The sequence below is a fragment of the Octopus bimaculoides genome, chromosome 13 (assembly GCF_046866305.1).
Source record: "Octopus bimaculoides isolate indiv1 chromosome 13, ASM4686630v1, whole genome shotgun sequence".
NCBI classification, from domain to species: Eukaryota; Metazoa; Mollusca; class Cephalopoda; order Octopoda; family Octopodidae; genus Octopus; species Octopus bimaculoides.
The window spans coordinates 9,638,979-9,653,236 of record NC_142940.1 but is presented as its reverse complement, the minus strand read 5'-3'; the positions used below and the strand labels follow the sequence as shown (position 1 = coordinate 9,653,236).

The following is a 14,258-nucleotide window of genomic DNA, read 5'->3' as shown; positions in this document are numbered from 1 at the left end:
TCATGTTTTCCCCAAGAAGAAAGAACAACAAAAAGGAGGGAGACACTAGTGAAGAGAAGTTGGTGCGATTGAGAGTCAAAACAGGGGTTGCGGCCATCGTCTTGCTCTCAGCAACGCACATAAATTTAGCACCCATTTCTTTACATATTCATTTGGGGTTGCTACTCAGAGGTCCTTCGTTACGTGCGATCTTTCGAACGAATAATTACAGTTTTTACTACGTGTCGCGTACTCTTTTCTCTCATTTGTACTTCCTAAAGTACATGCGTATATGAGGAGAGGGTTCACTAAAGAAAAACCAAACGAAACCAAATTCATTAAACAAAAAACAACACAAAGGGGGGGGAGGTGGAAGAAAGCAAGAGAGGTAACAGTGTTCATGCCTTTCTCCATCATGGACACGGATGCAAACCTAAACTAAAAACGGGTTCCACCATCCATTATTAAGAAGAGCAACAATAATCGGTTGGTTGCCATGTACAATAACGATGATAATCGTAGTGTTGGTGACAGTGAAGGCAGACATTTGGGTGGCTGTGTGTACAGCTTGTGGGGGAAATAGATAGATGGATGGATGACACAAACACGTCAGTGTATACACACGTGTATGTGTGTGTGTGTTGTGTAATGTTTATGAGGTTCTTTCACAACTAGACTTTTAATGGAAAATCATTATTTTTTTCGATGTATATATACATTTGTTTGTGTGTACAAACTATATAATGATATAGAATTTCCAAGGTACTTAGATTAGACATTATATATGTACACACATATATATATATTTATATATGCGTGTATATGTTTGTATGTTGTGTGTGTGCGCGCGTAATGTGTCTGAGTGTAAATGTGTCTGTCTGAGGGAAAAGAAAGATACGAATAGAGTAACGAGTGAGGGGGTGCATGTTAAATAGTGAAAAAGAGAAAGACAAAGCGATAACGGGAGTAACGTGGTGGCAGTAATATCGAATGAAAGAGGGATAGCGTGAGGAAGAGGAGGTAAAATTGTAACTTAACGTTAGTCTCTTAATAAGAGCAAATGTTTTTGTTTTTGAAAAAAAGAATACCTAGGTTTTTAGATGTTTTTAACTTACCTTGCGGCTTGGTCTCCGCCCGGATTTTTTTTAACCTTATGTGGATTCATAAGCAACACTTAGCAAGAAAAGTTATTTAAATTTCCTCTCAGTCATTTGAATAATCTAGAAATGATAACTTGGAAGACGCCAACCAGTTGCCTCGCCTACCCTCGTCGTCAAATCAACGTTCCCGTGACCTTTTACATTTTTTTGTCGCTTAAACAGTTAAAAGTTAAAAATGAAATACAATCGGCTTTTTAATTCAATTTTTCAAAGATTAATTCAGAATTTTAGTGTTCCAACAAATCATATTGATATTTTTAAAAACCCAGTGTTTCCTTCTAATACACAAGTAAAGAAACAAATAAAAATTAGCCCAGTTAAAACTCCCATCATGCAATGCTCCATACTATGGCTGCCGATAACTTGATCGTCTGCTTTGTTGCAATTTTTTTCACTGACGAATGTAAGTATATTTAAATATGAATGCAACAATGTTTCGTATTTTTTCATATATATTATAGCATATTATCCTACTTTCATAATTCCTCATTCAAATTTTGTTGTTAATATGTGAATAATCATTCCAGAATAAACGAATCTTGTCGCTACTTTTTCAAAGACATGTCTGTCTTATGGAACGTGATGTACTGCCCGATACATATACATGTTTATATATAGATAAAACATAAGAAATATTCGAGAGATGATGACGAAAACGATCTTGAGACTTTTAGTGTGGATGTTGAAGACTGCGAGCAGATGACGAAAAATCGATCGGTTTGGAAAGAAGTGATTGATCTACGGTGGTTGTGAAGTATTTGAGACACTGAGAATCGAACGCTCCATCTTACAACGAGCACTTTGTAAACAGGACTGGACTTCAATCCCAGACACCTTTCTGCCTGAAAATGTAATATCTGCAGTAAGGCGTGTTCGTCCAGGGCCAGACTTGCTAATCATATAAGATCCCATGACGGCATTTACTAATTGATAAGATGGCCTTTCTGTAAAGAAATGGCAATCACCATATCTATATATAATATATACATGTATATATATATATATATATATATAGCGACACGTCAGAAATTCGTTATCACCATACGTGTTTCCTTTTACTTTCTGTTTCCAGGAATTTTTTATTTATTTATGTTAATATATATTCTCTTGGGCAAATAAATACAAAAGTGTATGATGTATGTATTTTATTCTGATTAAAAGGAATCTACTGACCATTATGCAATACTCAAAGAATAACCGAACATATATATGTATGTGTGTGTAGGCACATGAATGTGATTATATCATAATTTTTAACAGGTTTACATCGAGATGTGATTTTATTTATTATTTTCTTCTCTTTTAAATAATAATAATAATAATACAGCAATATATATGTAAGTATATATGTTTATATTTATATAAGGGCATTACTACAGAATAATGCCACACACCAGACTTCCCATTATTCTGTAGTAATACCGTTATATAAATATAAACGAATAATTATATTCTTGGGAATAGAAATTTCCCTTGTGAATTTTTTTACACAATAGCTTCCTGATAAAATTCTTGTAAAAGATTTTTATCCTTTTTTGAATTTATTAATCAAATGTAAGTATATATGGTTAGAAACATGAATATTTAATCTAACGCCTCAAAGAAGATTTAAAACGTCCATATGGACCAACTTTATGGAATATTCCTTCCAAACGTTTAAATGAATTTATAAATCCAAATACGCTTCACTTTTTTAATTTGCAAAAATATTTTATCATTCTTCAGTGGGAACATAAAGGTACTGAATTTGACCAGATGGTATTATTTGAAAGGTCGTGTTCGTTCGGTTGACAGAACGGGCCGTCTTAACACCATTATGGGACCCCGGGGCAAATCATAGCACTGGACCCTGTAGAATTGATTTATTGACAGCAAGCCACGACATAAATCAGAATTGGGCTCGTAGACAAGTGATGGCTTCCAGTCAACTGACCATTGTCTCTACGCCTTAAGACGGCACTGGTCTTAGATATGCAACACACACACACACACACACAAAACTGGTTGGAAAGCGTCGATTAACTGAGATTATTCAAGGCAATAAGTTGAGAAATCTTTTGAACGTCTAAAACTCTAAGTAAAATAATAATGAACTATGTGCAATAATTACAGTAATATCAGCTTTAAAAAAAAAACAGAAAGGCAATGCAGATAGTGAAAGCAGTGGACATTTTGAATCCAGGTAAAAATGTCACAGGGAATTTGTCCGAGTGGGGTTTTACCTGGATCCCATAAATTGTGAATTTTTTTCCTAGCCAAAGTTGTGACTTTATTATCGGTCACCCATATTTCCTGTTATTTATTAGACCTTTTCCGCGAAATATCTTATACGCAGTTGGCAAGTCTTAGGTTAATTTCTAGGTCTTTATAAATTTATTTTCGTTAATCAAGTTGGAAAGCCGTGCCCATGGACCATCAAAGGACACCAAGAATAGGGCATAGAAAAGAGGGAAGTGACCTAACCCGAATACTTTTAAATAAGAGTGGTCCCCTGGGAAAGGTGGTGATATTAAACAGAATGATGGAAGCAATTAAATGGGTGTCTGATAATACCGAAACATGTTGGCTTTTACTAGTTCCTTTCACAGACAAGATCCACTTTTATTTGTGTTGTTTATTTCCTCAATATTTCGGTTAGCTGATATTATTGGAGTTACCTCCCATACTTGTTTGGGATAAATTTGAAACACCTCTAGAAGATGGATTTCTTAAAAAGTTTCAACGATTATTTATGTAGATAATTTCAGTTGATCAAAAGTTTTTAAAACCGCTATATAACGTATATTCGACCTTACTCTGTATATGCAGAATACTCGCTTTCCTTGGGTACTTTTCTGTCACCTCTTTTGTTAAGTTGGCATCGCCTGTCGGTTGACAACAACCCCCATGGATGTTATAAGACATGAAGAGAACCGCTTGAGCTACTTAAACTAACAACCAAATTTCCCTCGGATCGTACCCTAAAAAGGGGGAAAGGATTCCCTGGATAATGGATACTTCATACTCTTCTTCTCCAAAAGGCGGGATTGTCACGATTTGACTGTCTTTGATCATAAGCTTGCTCCATAAGGTTGAACTGGGGTTAAAACAACCGCAAGGACAATACGAGCCAAGGAAAACTCTAGAGATTCCAGATTTCTCTCAAACTACATCCTAATAGCTTAAAAAGTAAGAATACATTCAATAAAATCGTTCTGGATACATTACGACTCAATAAAAAAGACAGGGTGGGCACAGCTAGAACGTCAATGATCGTAATTCTGTTAGTTTAGGGCTGACCAAGAACTAAACACCACATGGTCGATATAAGCCAACGAAAGAGAGTCTCTACGTGTTTCTCGAACTGCTAGAAATAGCAACCTAATATCCCCCAAATTACAACCTCACATCCTACTGTCTTATGAAAACGCCCCTCGTCGTACACACAGCAGTGTTTATAACTGAAACAGTTAAAAATCATTACTCGATGAGGGCTTGCCTTGGGCTAAACTTTTACAACGTCAACCTTATCGACAATATGCTAAGATTTTGCTGAGCGTGTAATTCACACATGAAAGTGTGTGAATGAATATATTGATCTAAAAGTGTGTTTATTTTTATAAACTGAATCCTAAATTCTGATTTTCCTTCGACCCCACCCACTCTATCTCTCCCTAGCTCGATATTTCAGTAAACTTTTCGTTTCGATCTTTCTCTTTCGCGAAGGATTCTCCCGATACGTTGGACTTATTCACTTAACGGTAAAAATAATTTCTCCCACTCTGTGAACATCTTTTGCACTTTAGATTGTAATAGACGTTCTCTACCCAAACGGACATGGGCTGTTTGTATTTCTTTTAGTGTTATATATATATATATATATTTTAAGTTGTGATATTCATTTATAATCTAACTGTATGATATCTTGTTTATTTCAATATTGTCGATTACACTTTATCGTAATTTGGAAACACACACCCACCTGTTTATTAAACAATATGGTTAAATTCTAATCATGTTTTCAACGTTTTTCAGATGTTTTATTTAAATGCAAAATACTGGTATAGTTTCTTAAATTGTAAATAAAATTTCATTTCGTTTACACGTATTTAAAAAAAAAAGAAAATCTCTCATAAACACACGCGCGCACACATTTACTGGTCCACTCACTTTTAATCTGACGTTGAAACTAGAACATGTGACGTACTTTTAAGTCGTAGGAAATAAACTATAACCTATCGCCCGAACAAATAACAAGATGGCAGTGCTCCAGCATGACCGTAATCCCTGTGGTGTCAACGTAAGAATATTTGTTCAATTAGTTCAATTTTTTATACCCAGCTGTACAACATCCATCCTTTAGCCTCTTCGTTATTTATCCCCTGTCGTAGCAATATGGCTTTTTTTCATTTTCTCACACCTAAACATTTCTTTATTTTTTCAAAGTCTAGGGCCTGGTTAATTTTCTTTCTTTCTCCCCCCCCCCTTCGTCATAACCTCTTAACCCCCTTTCATTTGCCCTGTGGGCTTGAAACAGTATCCGCTGCTATGTGTCATGTAAACGGTTATTTCAAACAAATTTCTCAACGGTGGTGGTTGTTGTTATTTAGCCGCAAGTCAACTCTGATTGAGCAGACTTGTCATCAAAGAAATGTACTTTTCAGCCAAGAAAACCACGTTTGTATCCCATCCTTCAGTAAACATTGTTCACTCAGAATGACATTATGCGCTGTCTTTTTTTTTTTTTTATCTAAAATGATGTGGAGATTTGGCTGTAATTTTTGACAGATTGGGTGAATGTGTAGAGCAGTCACGGGCAGCCTGCTGTTCGCTGAACTTCCTGAATAGCACGACTAAAAATTACCTTGAATTTTTTTAGTGATGCGGTCCGGTCTCGTGACCCGCTTCACGGAAAAGTTTGCCCCATGTTTAGTGTAGAATCTCTCTAACTAGATTTGTCTATGGTCTTGTTATAGAGTGTCATTTTGCACTGTTTTATATACCAACTTGACAAGGGAAGCAACAAGGTCGTGAATACCTGACTGTTGCACGTTTTCATCGTGTTTCTTGACGAAGGACAAACAGTTTATTTCAGCCTAGATTTGTTGTTAGAAACAGGTGCCCACTTATATCTAAAATCTCTTCTCCCGTTGATGATTTATCTCATTGGCTTTAATATGTAAAGCTGGGGTTAAGTACCAGTGTTTAAAAGCTCTCCAGGCTAAGAGGAGAGAGACCTATTATTAAACACAGTATCTAAAGAAGACAAAATCGAAATGGCTTGTTTCAAATGACACAGATGAAAAAGATAACCCAAAGAACAAGGAAGATCATGAACTTACTTATCTCAAATTTAGGACTACTTTTGTTTGAAATAGTCCCTGAATTACAGAATAAAAAGATAACTGACAGAACATTTCTAAAAGACTTATAGGCTGTACATAACAGGTATACACTGTTTCTTTCAAGTCTGGGAGAATGCACAACCTATTCTGCAGAATTTGGCTGTGTGAAGTTCAATGTAGTTGTTCAGCAATAACTGTACTCTTTTTGTTATCCAGTGGCTTTGTTGGTAATTGCATTAGGGCTATACCAGGTAGATCTGATCAGTGTGGTAGCTTTGTTTTGTTGTGACATGTAGTGTAGTTCTACTGTCGGCTGGTGACCCTGACATTTAACAGATTTTGTTATTTCATATAGACTTTCACTGTGTTGGTCTTTTACAAATAGTAACAGCAATAATTACATACTGGGAGAGAAGGAAAAACTGTGCATTGATCAATGAAGTTACTTTGTGTGTGACATTGTGTGAATGTTTAGTTCAATCTGTCCAAGAACCTGGAGATGTCTGCACAAATATCTGAAACCAATTGATGTGGCAAAATGGAGGCATATTGCACAGCTGCCACAACATTCTGCCTTGCTAGAGATTGAGACTAGAAAGAGTCAGCCGGTTTCAACACTCTGCAAAGAATTTAGGCACCAAAAGCAGCTCATAGGGTACAAGCAGAAGATTCTGGATAATTGAATCCCATGATGGCTTCATGCAGATTAGTTGCTTAATAGATTGATCATATGATACTACTGTGGCTTGCTTGTGACATCTGACTGGTTACCTAGTGATTCAGTTTTGAATCACCGCGACAGTTTCTAACTTCAGTTTGTATTCAGAATCTGTATATTCGCTTGTTCTTTCTGTACAACTAATTCCTTAACAGTAATAATAATTTCGATAACCTGTTGTTATTTCTTAATTCTAGAAGGATGAAGTTATGTATGGAATTCGATCATCTTGCTGAAACCATTATACATGTGTGGAAGATAGGAGCTCTTTTACATTTATTAATCATTGAAAGATTAACATTTTAATCTAAGTTATAAAAGAATGCAAAGATAAATCTACATAGATATTTATCAATGAAACACCATGCTTCAAACCTTTTAATCTTTGAATTACAGTTTTTGTTTTTTAATTTATATTATTCTTTGAAAACATAGATAAAGTATTATCTTTAATAAGTACTGGGGTACTGAGATAACACATTTCAGTGAATCATATTTATTTTTTTCAATTTTGTATTTACCATATATCTTACTACAAATTTCATACTTAATGATTTAATTGGTGCTACATATAGCTATATTTCATATTTTCATGTTTATTTTTATTTATTTCTAATATTGTTTTTAGTATAATTTCTGAAGTACAAAAATACCCAAAGAGAATATAAAAGTGTATATGGAGAAAAGTAGGAAGTCACTTTCTTGCTAGAAATATTTTTGGATTACGTTAAATCAGGTAAGCTTTCTTTTAACTGATAATATTTCAACAAGTTCCTTTGATTATCGTGTTTAAAGAGTATAAATAATCTACAGTGAATTTAACGATCCTAATGTCTTTCTTCAGATAATCCATTATGGATAAAAAGCCAGCTTTCTTGAAAGGACATGGTCGAGGGAGAGGGCGAGCCTCAAGTAATCCACCTGCAAATATACAAGAAAATGGAGGGAACCGAGGCAAAAGATTTAACCAAATCAATGAATCTAGCAAACCTGAAGTAAATGCTGCCTGTTCACCTAACATTCCTCCTAATCCATGGCATAAAAAGCCTCCTGGTATGTAAAAAAATAATTAAAATTATTAAAAATAGAAATTAAATTCATAATTTATTGATTGTGTTTTTTTTCTGTTTTTTTACTGTTAAATCCTCATATACTGAGAAATAGATGTGACTGGACAAAACTGTTGTTCATTTGAACAGGTAAGGGTTAATAGTTGGTTGGAAATGTTGGCAAGAAAGGATACAGGTCTGTTAATAACATTTAGCTTAGGCTCTTTGGAGGTGAAGCACAGTCAGAGTGAATGTATTTTTCTGTTTTATATTATGAGGCGTGTACTCTTCTATGGACACATACATATTTACACATTTCTGTATGAAAAGTCAATTAGGCACAGGAGTGGCTGTGTGGTTAGGAAGCTCGCTTACCAACCACATGGTTCCAGGTTCAGTCCCACTGCGTGGCACCTTGGGCAAGTGTCTTCTACTATAGCCTCGGGCCAACCAAAGCCTTGTGAGTGGATTTGGTAGATGGAAACTGAAAGAAGCCCGTTGTATATATGTATATATATATGTATGTGTGTGTGTGTGTCTGTGTTTGTCCCCCCCCCACCATCGCTTGACAACCGATGGTGGTGTGTTTACATCCCCGTAACTTAGCGGTTTGGCAAAAGAGACCAATAGAATAAGTACTAGGCTTCCAAAGAATAAGTCCTGGGGTCCATTTGTTCGACTAAAGGCGTTGCTCCAGCATGGCCGCAGTCAAATGACTGAAACAAGTAAAAGAGTAAAAAGGGCTTGAGCTCTAATAATATTTTTCTATCTTACAAATATGGTTTATTTGTAATTGAAAGCATTGACCTCTGTAGGGAAAGAAACATGCTTACAGCATATGAAGCTAAAGATCTTTGTTATGTCACACTGATATATATTTCTTAGCTTGGCCATCTAGGACAAGTAGTATTGAGTGCTCTTTCCTTGAAATACAACATAAGATGATGTACAAGGCTAGATACTTTAGCTATGTTGTTTAGAATAGATGGCTATTTCTTTAAGTGATTTATTTTCTACCATCAATAAACATTAAATGGCTTCATTTATCAAATTTTGTTTTGTTTTTCTTTCTTTTTAGAAACTGAGAAAAATGGATTAGAAAACAGTGCTGAAGAACGCTTTCAAAAAGCTAGTTCACAGATGCAAGAATCAATTCAAAGACATTTACAGTCAGCCCCTGAGCATTTTGAGGAAAGTGATTCATCTGAAGATGATTTGGCTGATAATGTGTTAGACACTGTTTTTGAAGGATATTCTGGAACATATGGTAAAATAATCTTTTTAAATTGAAAATAGTCTCTTTCACAGTTTTATGAATTGTTTGTTATTTAATTACCAATATGAAGTAGTGATGGTGGTGGTAGTAGTAGTAATTTTTAACATTTTTTTACATAAAGATTGTGCTTTAGGATATATACAAAATGGAAAATAGAAAATTTTGATGTAAGGAGAAAAGAAAAAATTCCAAATGAGAATCAGACTGATAGTAGCAGTCATGATGTGTGTGTGTGTGTGTGTACATATATTCATATTGTCTAAAATAACAGTTAACTTTGAATAGCTGATTTTTTTTTTTTTTTTTTTTTTTTAGTAGTGGAGAGCAAGGTAGGGAACATGTATTAATCACTTCATTTGTATATTATTGTTGCTTATGAATAACAGTGAAACGCTGAACTAATTAATCTAATATGAAGCATCTCTAAGATAGCTGTCTATCATTTTCGCTATATTCCCACCAAATAATGGCGATGACCAAGAATTATAACGCTAGTACAATAGAGTGTATAAATTCTGTATAAATTTCAATTCTCATCTAGAAGAAACTAATTTCTTTATTTGCCATAGATCAATAAAATCTGCCATAACGATAAAACATGGAGAAAACACCTCATAGTATATCTAGCCTGAGATCAGGAGTGTTAGTTATCCAAGAATGGGTATTCATTGTCTTTAGAGTGAAACAAATAAAGAATTGATGAACAATTTCAAATCATTGTACCTTATATGCTCTCATTATAGATTGTTTTATCTGACCAATGTGCAAATATAGCCCAAATGTAGTCAACAAAGTACAAAAGTAGCAACTTACTCAGGCTATTAAGATTTAGATATTTTACATTGTATTTGTGTGTATTTATGTACATTACATTGTGTGTGTATGTGTATAAATATGTATGTATGAATCATCATCATCATCATCATCATCGTTTAATGTCCGCTTTCCATGCTGGTATAGGTTGGATGAAGGCAGGAACTGTTTTTCTAATAAAGGAACAAAAGCTCCCTCGTTGGAGTTTGGATAACAACAATGATAATTGTTCCATATTGAACTTTCAGAAAGTTTTGTATATTTATGTAGGTATATATATATATATATATATATATATGAGTATATATACAAGGTGGTATCAAAAAGTTCCAGGTCTAGTTCTGCAGTACACCAACAGGTGGCAGCACATGGTTGCGTGTGCAGTGAGAGCTAGCAGTGACCTTTATCAGGCAGTATGCTGAGTGACATCACTGTGTTTACTTCGCAAGTTGTGAAATTTGTGTTTTTGTAAACACATGTATGCTGTAGTCTGTGATTTTGTCATGGACAGGAACAAAGAGCCAATGTGAAATTTTGCATTAAATTTGGGAAGTCTGCTTCAGAGACATTGAGCATGCTTTGGTAAGCTTACGGCGATAAAACAATGGGTTGTACGCAATGTTTCAAGTGGCATGAGCACTTCAAAAGTGGAAGAATATTCCTAGAAAATGATGAGTGATCTGGAAGATCCACCACATGCATCACTCCCAGAAATATGGTATTGTGCATCAAGAATTCATCTCGCAGGGTCAGACCAGCAATTGAGAGTTCCGCTATAACATTTTGAAGCATTTGAGGGAGGACATTTGGCAAAAGTGACCATATCTGTGGAGCACAAAGAATTGGATTCTTCATGGCAATGCACCCTCTCACCGAGCTCTCCTCGCTCGTGAGTTTCTTGCCAAAATCAACATGGTATCACTTCCGCATCTGCCCTATCCACAGGATTTATCCCCTGTGGACCTCCATCTCTTCCCCAAGATGAAAATGCAGCTCAAAGGTCACCTCTTAACACTGTTGTCAAGATCCAGACTTGCTTTTGGAAAAACCACTTCTAGGCTAGATTCCAAAAGTGACAGGAATGCTGGGACTGATGTATTGCCCTATGAGGTGACTTTTTCAAAAGAAATGATGTTAAAACTTTGATAAATAAGTTATTTTTTATTAAACATAAGCAGTCTTGGAACTTTATGATACCACCTTGTGTGTGTGTGTGTGTGTGTAGTCTCGAACAATTTCTGTGAGTTTGTTTTTGATATTGTAGGTTCTGGTGAAGTAAATAAAGTTACTAAAGCACAAGAAGATTTACTTCATTCATTTCGTTCCAACACCTCAGCATGTCTTGTTTGTATTGAATCTATTAAGAAGACAGATGCTGTAAGTTCTTTTTTTTTGTTGTTTATTGGTATTTTTTATTTGTTAATGATATCCACAAATTCTCTCACAATGAGTGTTGTTATAGTAGTAATATAGTCTCAGGCCAACACAGTTGAGCAAACTTAGGATCAAAGACATTCCATCCTAATGTGTCCTTTCCATATTTAAGAGGAAAAGAACTAATCAAAGATTTAGCTGTTATTTCTAGCAACTCATGTGACCACCTACAGGCTCCCTCATTTGCTCAGCAGTTCTCTTAGGCAAGGATCAGTTTCTCTGTTTTCTCCAAGTTGAAAATCAATGTTACTGACATTTCAGAGTCAATTTTACTAGTAAGAAAGGATAGGCGGCTTTAAAAGTACCTATTTCAATAAGTCATATGCAACTATATTAAATATCTAAAGGGAGTTGATTATAATTGTTTAAACTATTAATCTTTTATCTTTATAAATGAAGCCTTTTTAATATTGGTTTCAAATTTTGGCACATGGCCAGTAAGCTCAGGGGAGGGGATAAGTTGATTACATCAACCCCAGTGCTCGACTTATTTTATTGACCCCTAAAAGTTGAAAGGTAAAGTTAACCTCAGCAGAATGTGAAGACAGACGAAATGCAGCTAAGCATTTTTGCCTGGCTTGCTAATGATTCTGCTAGCTTGGCACCTTAAGCCTTTTCAATATTTATGTCTGTCAAAAGTGCTCCACACTGAAGAGCAATTTAATAGTCTGAAAAGAATAAAACAATTGTTATTAAAATCTATTCAAAATTAAATCATTCGTCTTTATAAACATTTTTTTATTACCACTTTTATTAATCATTTAAAATCAAATATCCCTGTTTGATGTTGCTTCAAATTAATAACAAGGAATCTTAATATATATCATTTGTCTATATTGTGTTAACTCAGATGTGAAAGGCAACTGTTTGTTTTGACTTATCATCTGTGGTAGCTTTTTTTTTTTTTTTTTCCTTCCTTACATTAATCTGGATAAAGATGCATAGCATATTGTTTTGGAAGTTGAATTCACAATCATTAGGTTACAGGTTCAATTCTCAAGCTTTAAGCATAGTACTTCATTTCACAGTACCCTGCAACTGACTGCTATCCCATTTTGGAAGTAGTCCTGTATTCTCAACCAGAGAAAATATATAGTTGTCATTATTTCACTTCATCATTAAAATTATCAATCAATAATTTTGAAGTCGGATGTTTTCTTATTTTTCTGAAATCTCTTATATTCACAATGTTACATTGCACAATTGTTCTATTGTCTTTCCTTTATAGATTTGGTGTTGCCAAGGATGTTATTGCATATTTCACATTCAGTGTATCCAAAAGTGGGTACGCGAAGGTGTTCATCAACAAAACTTAAAACAAGAAAATGTTGAAGAAATGGATATTCCTTGGTATTGGTAGGTGTCCTAATCATAATTTTATTATTATTATTATTATTTTAAACAGCTTCAGTGCCTTGTAAATGGATATGAGTGGAAACTATGTAGAATCTGTGTGTGTGTGTGTGCATGTGCGTATGCAGGCATGGCTGTTTGGTTAAGAAGTTTGCTTCCCAGACACATGGTTCTGGATTTAGTCCTACTGCAGAACTAGTGTCTTCTACTACAGCCTTGGACCAACTAAACTTTATGGGTAAATTTGATGTAGGGAAATTAAAATAAGCCCTTTTTTATATATATATATATATATATATATATATCATGGAAAAACGTGATGGAATACAAAAGAACAAATATTGAAATTATTTGATGGTGATGGTGCCACGTAAAAAGAACTGGTGATGGTGCCATGTAAAAAGTATCCAGCACACTCTAAAATAGTTGGCATTAGATAGGGCATCCAGCTGTAGAAACCGAACCAAAACAGACCAAGAATGAGATGGTTGGATAGTATCCATAATCTCCATTGGTCATACTTGAGAATCTAGCTGGAAAGTGTAATGACAGTTGCTACTGATAGGACCCTATGGGGGTGGTGCCTGAGACTGTGCCTTTATGACTCTCTCAGGCACAGTGAACAGAGGAAATGGATGGAAGTTATTAATTTTTAAATCTTCAAATGAAAATTTCTCTTGTTTATCATAGAAAAGTTTTCATAATTTCTATTTAAGATAGAAATACATGTTTAAAAAAATGAGGTTTCCTTTTTCTCTTCTAGCCCAAAATGCAGATTCGAATATAAACAAAAAGACTGTCCTGTTCGTTATAAATGTTTTTGCGGTCAAGTCGAAGACCCACGTTTTGATCCATGGTTAGTACCACATTCTTGTGGACAGACATGTGGGAAACAACTAATACCCCTCTGTGGACATTGTTGTTTATTACTCTGCCATCCAGGTAAGTTAACATATTACATATCTGCTAAAGCCATTTTCAATCTTTACTAAATATACACTCACTGATTACTAGGAAAAATTTCCTTAAACTTTCAACAGCAACAATAATAATAATGCTTCAAACAGTTTGCTTCTATACTTACTTGTGTAACAATTAAAATTATGCAATAATATGTTGAAAAAAACTAGTTTCTTTTTTAAAATAAAGTGC

At 34.7% G+C, this 14,258-nt stretch overlaps 1 protein-coding gene across 4 annotated transcripts in view; it reads left to right on the top strand.

The window, feature by feature from the left end:
- The window catches only part of LOC106884187 (NF-X1-type zinc finger protein NFXL1), a 35,548-nt gene that overhangs the window by 2,686 nt on the left and 18,604 nt on the right, over nt 1–14,258 (top strand). Inside the window, exons 1-7 of one of the 4 annotated variants that reach the window (XM_089362019.1) lie at nt 1,483–1,542; nt 7,810–7,917; nt 8,026–8,234; nt 9,309–9,497; nt 11,584–11,696; nt 12,982–13,109; nt 13,870–14,048. In XM_089362019.1, the coding sequence (XP_089218145.1) occupies nt 8,036–8,234; nt 9,309–9,497; nt 11,584–11,696; nt 12,982–13,109; nt 13,870–14,048 (808 nt within the window). In that variant the 5' untranslated portion in view covers nt 1,483–1,542; nt 7,810–7,917; nt 8,026–8,035. Of the gene's footprint in view, nt 1–1,482; nt 1,543–4,487; nt 5,419–7,809; nt 7,918–8,025; nt 8,235–9,308; nt 9,498–11,583; nt 11,697–12,981; nt 13,110–13,869; nt 14,049–14,258 lie in introns of those variants that run through there. The other 3 variants (XM_089362021.1, XM_089362020.1, XM_089362022.1) reach the window with 3 other exon arrangements.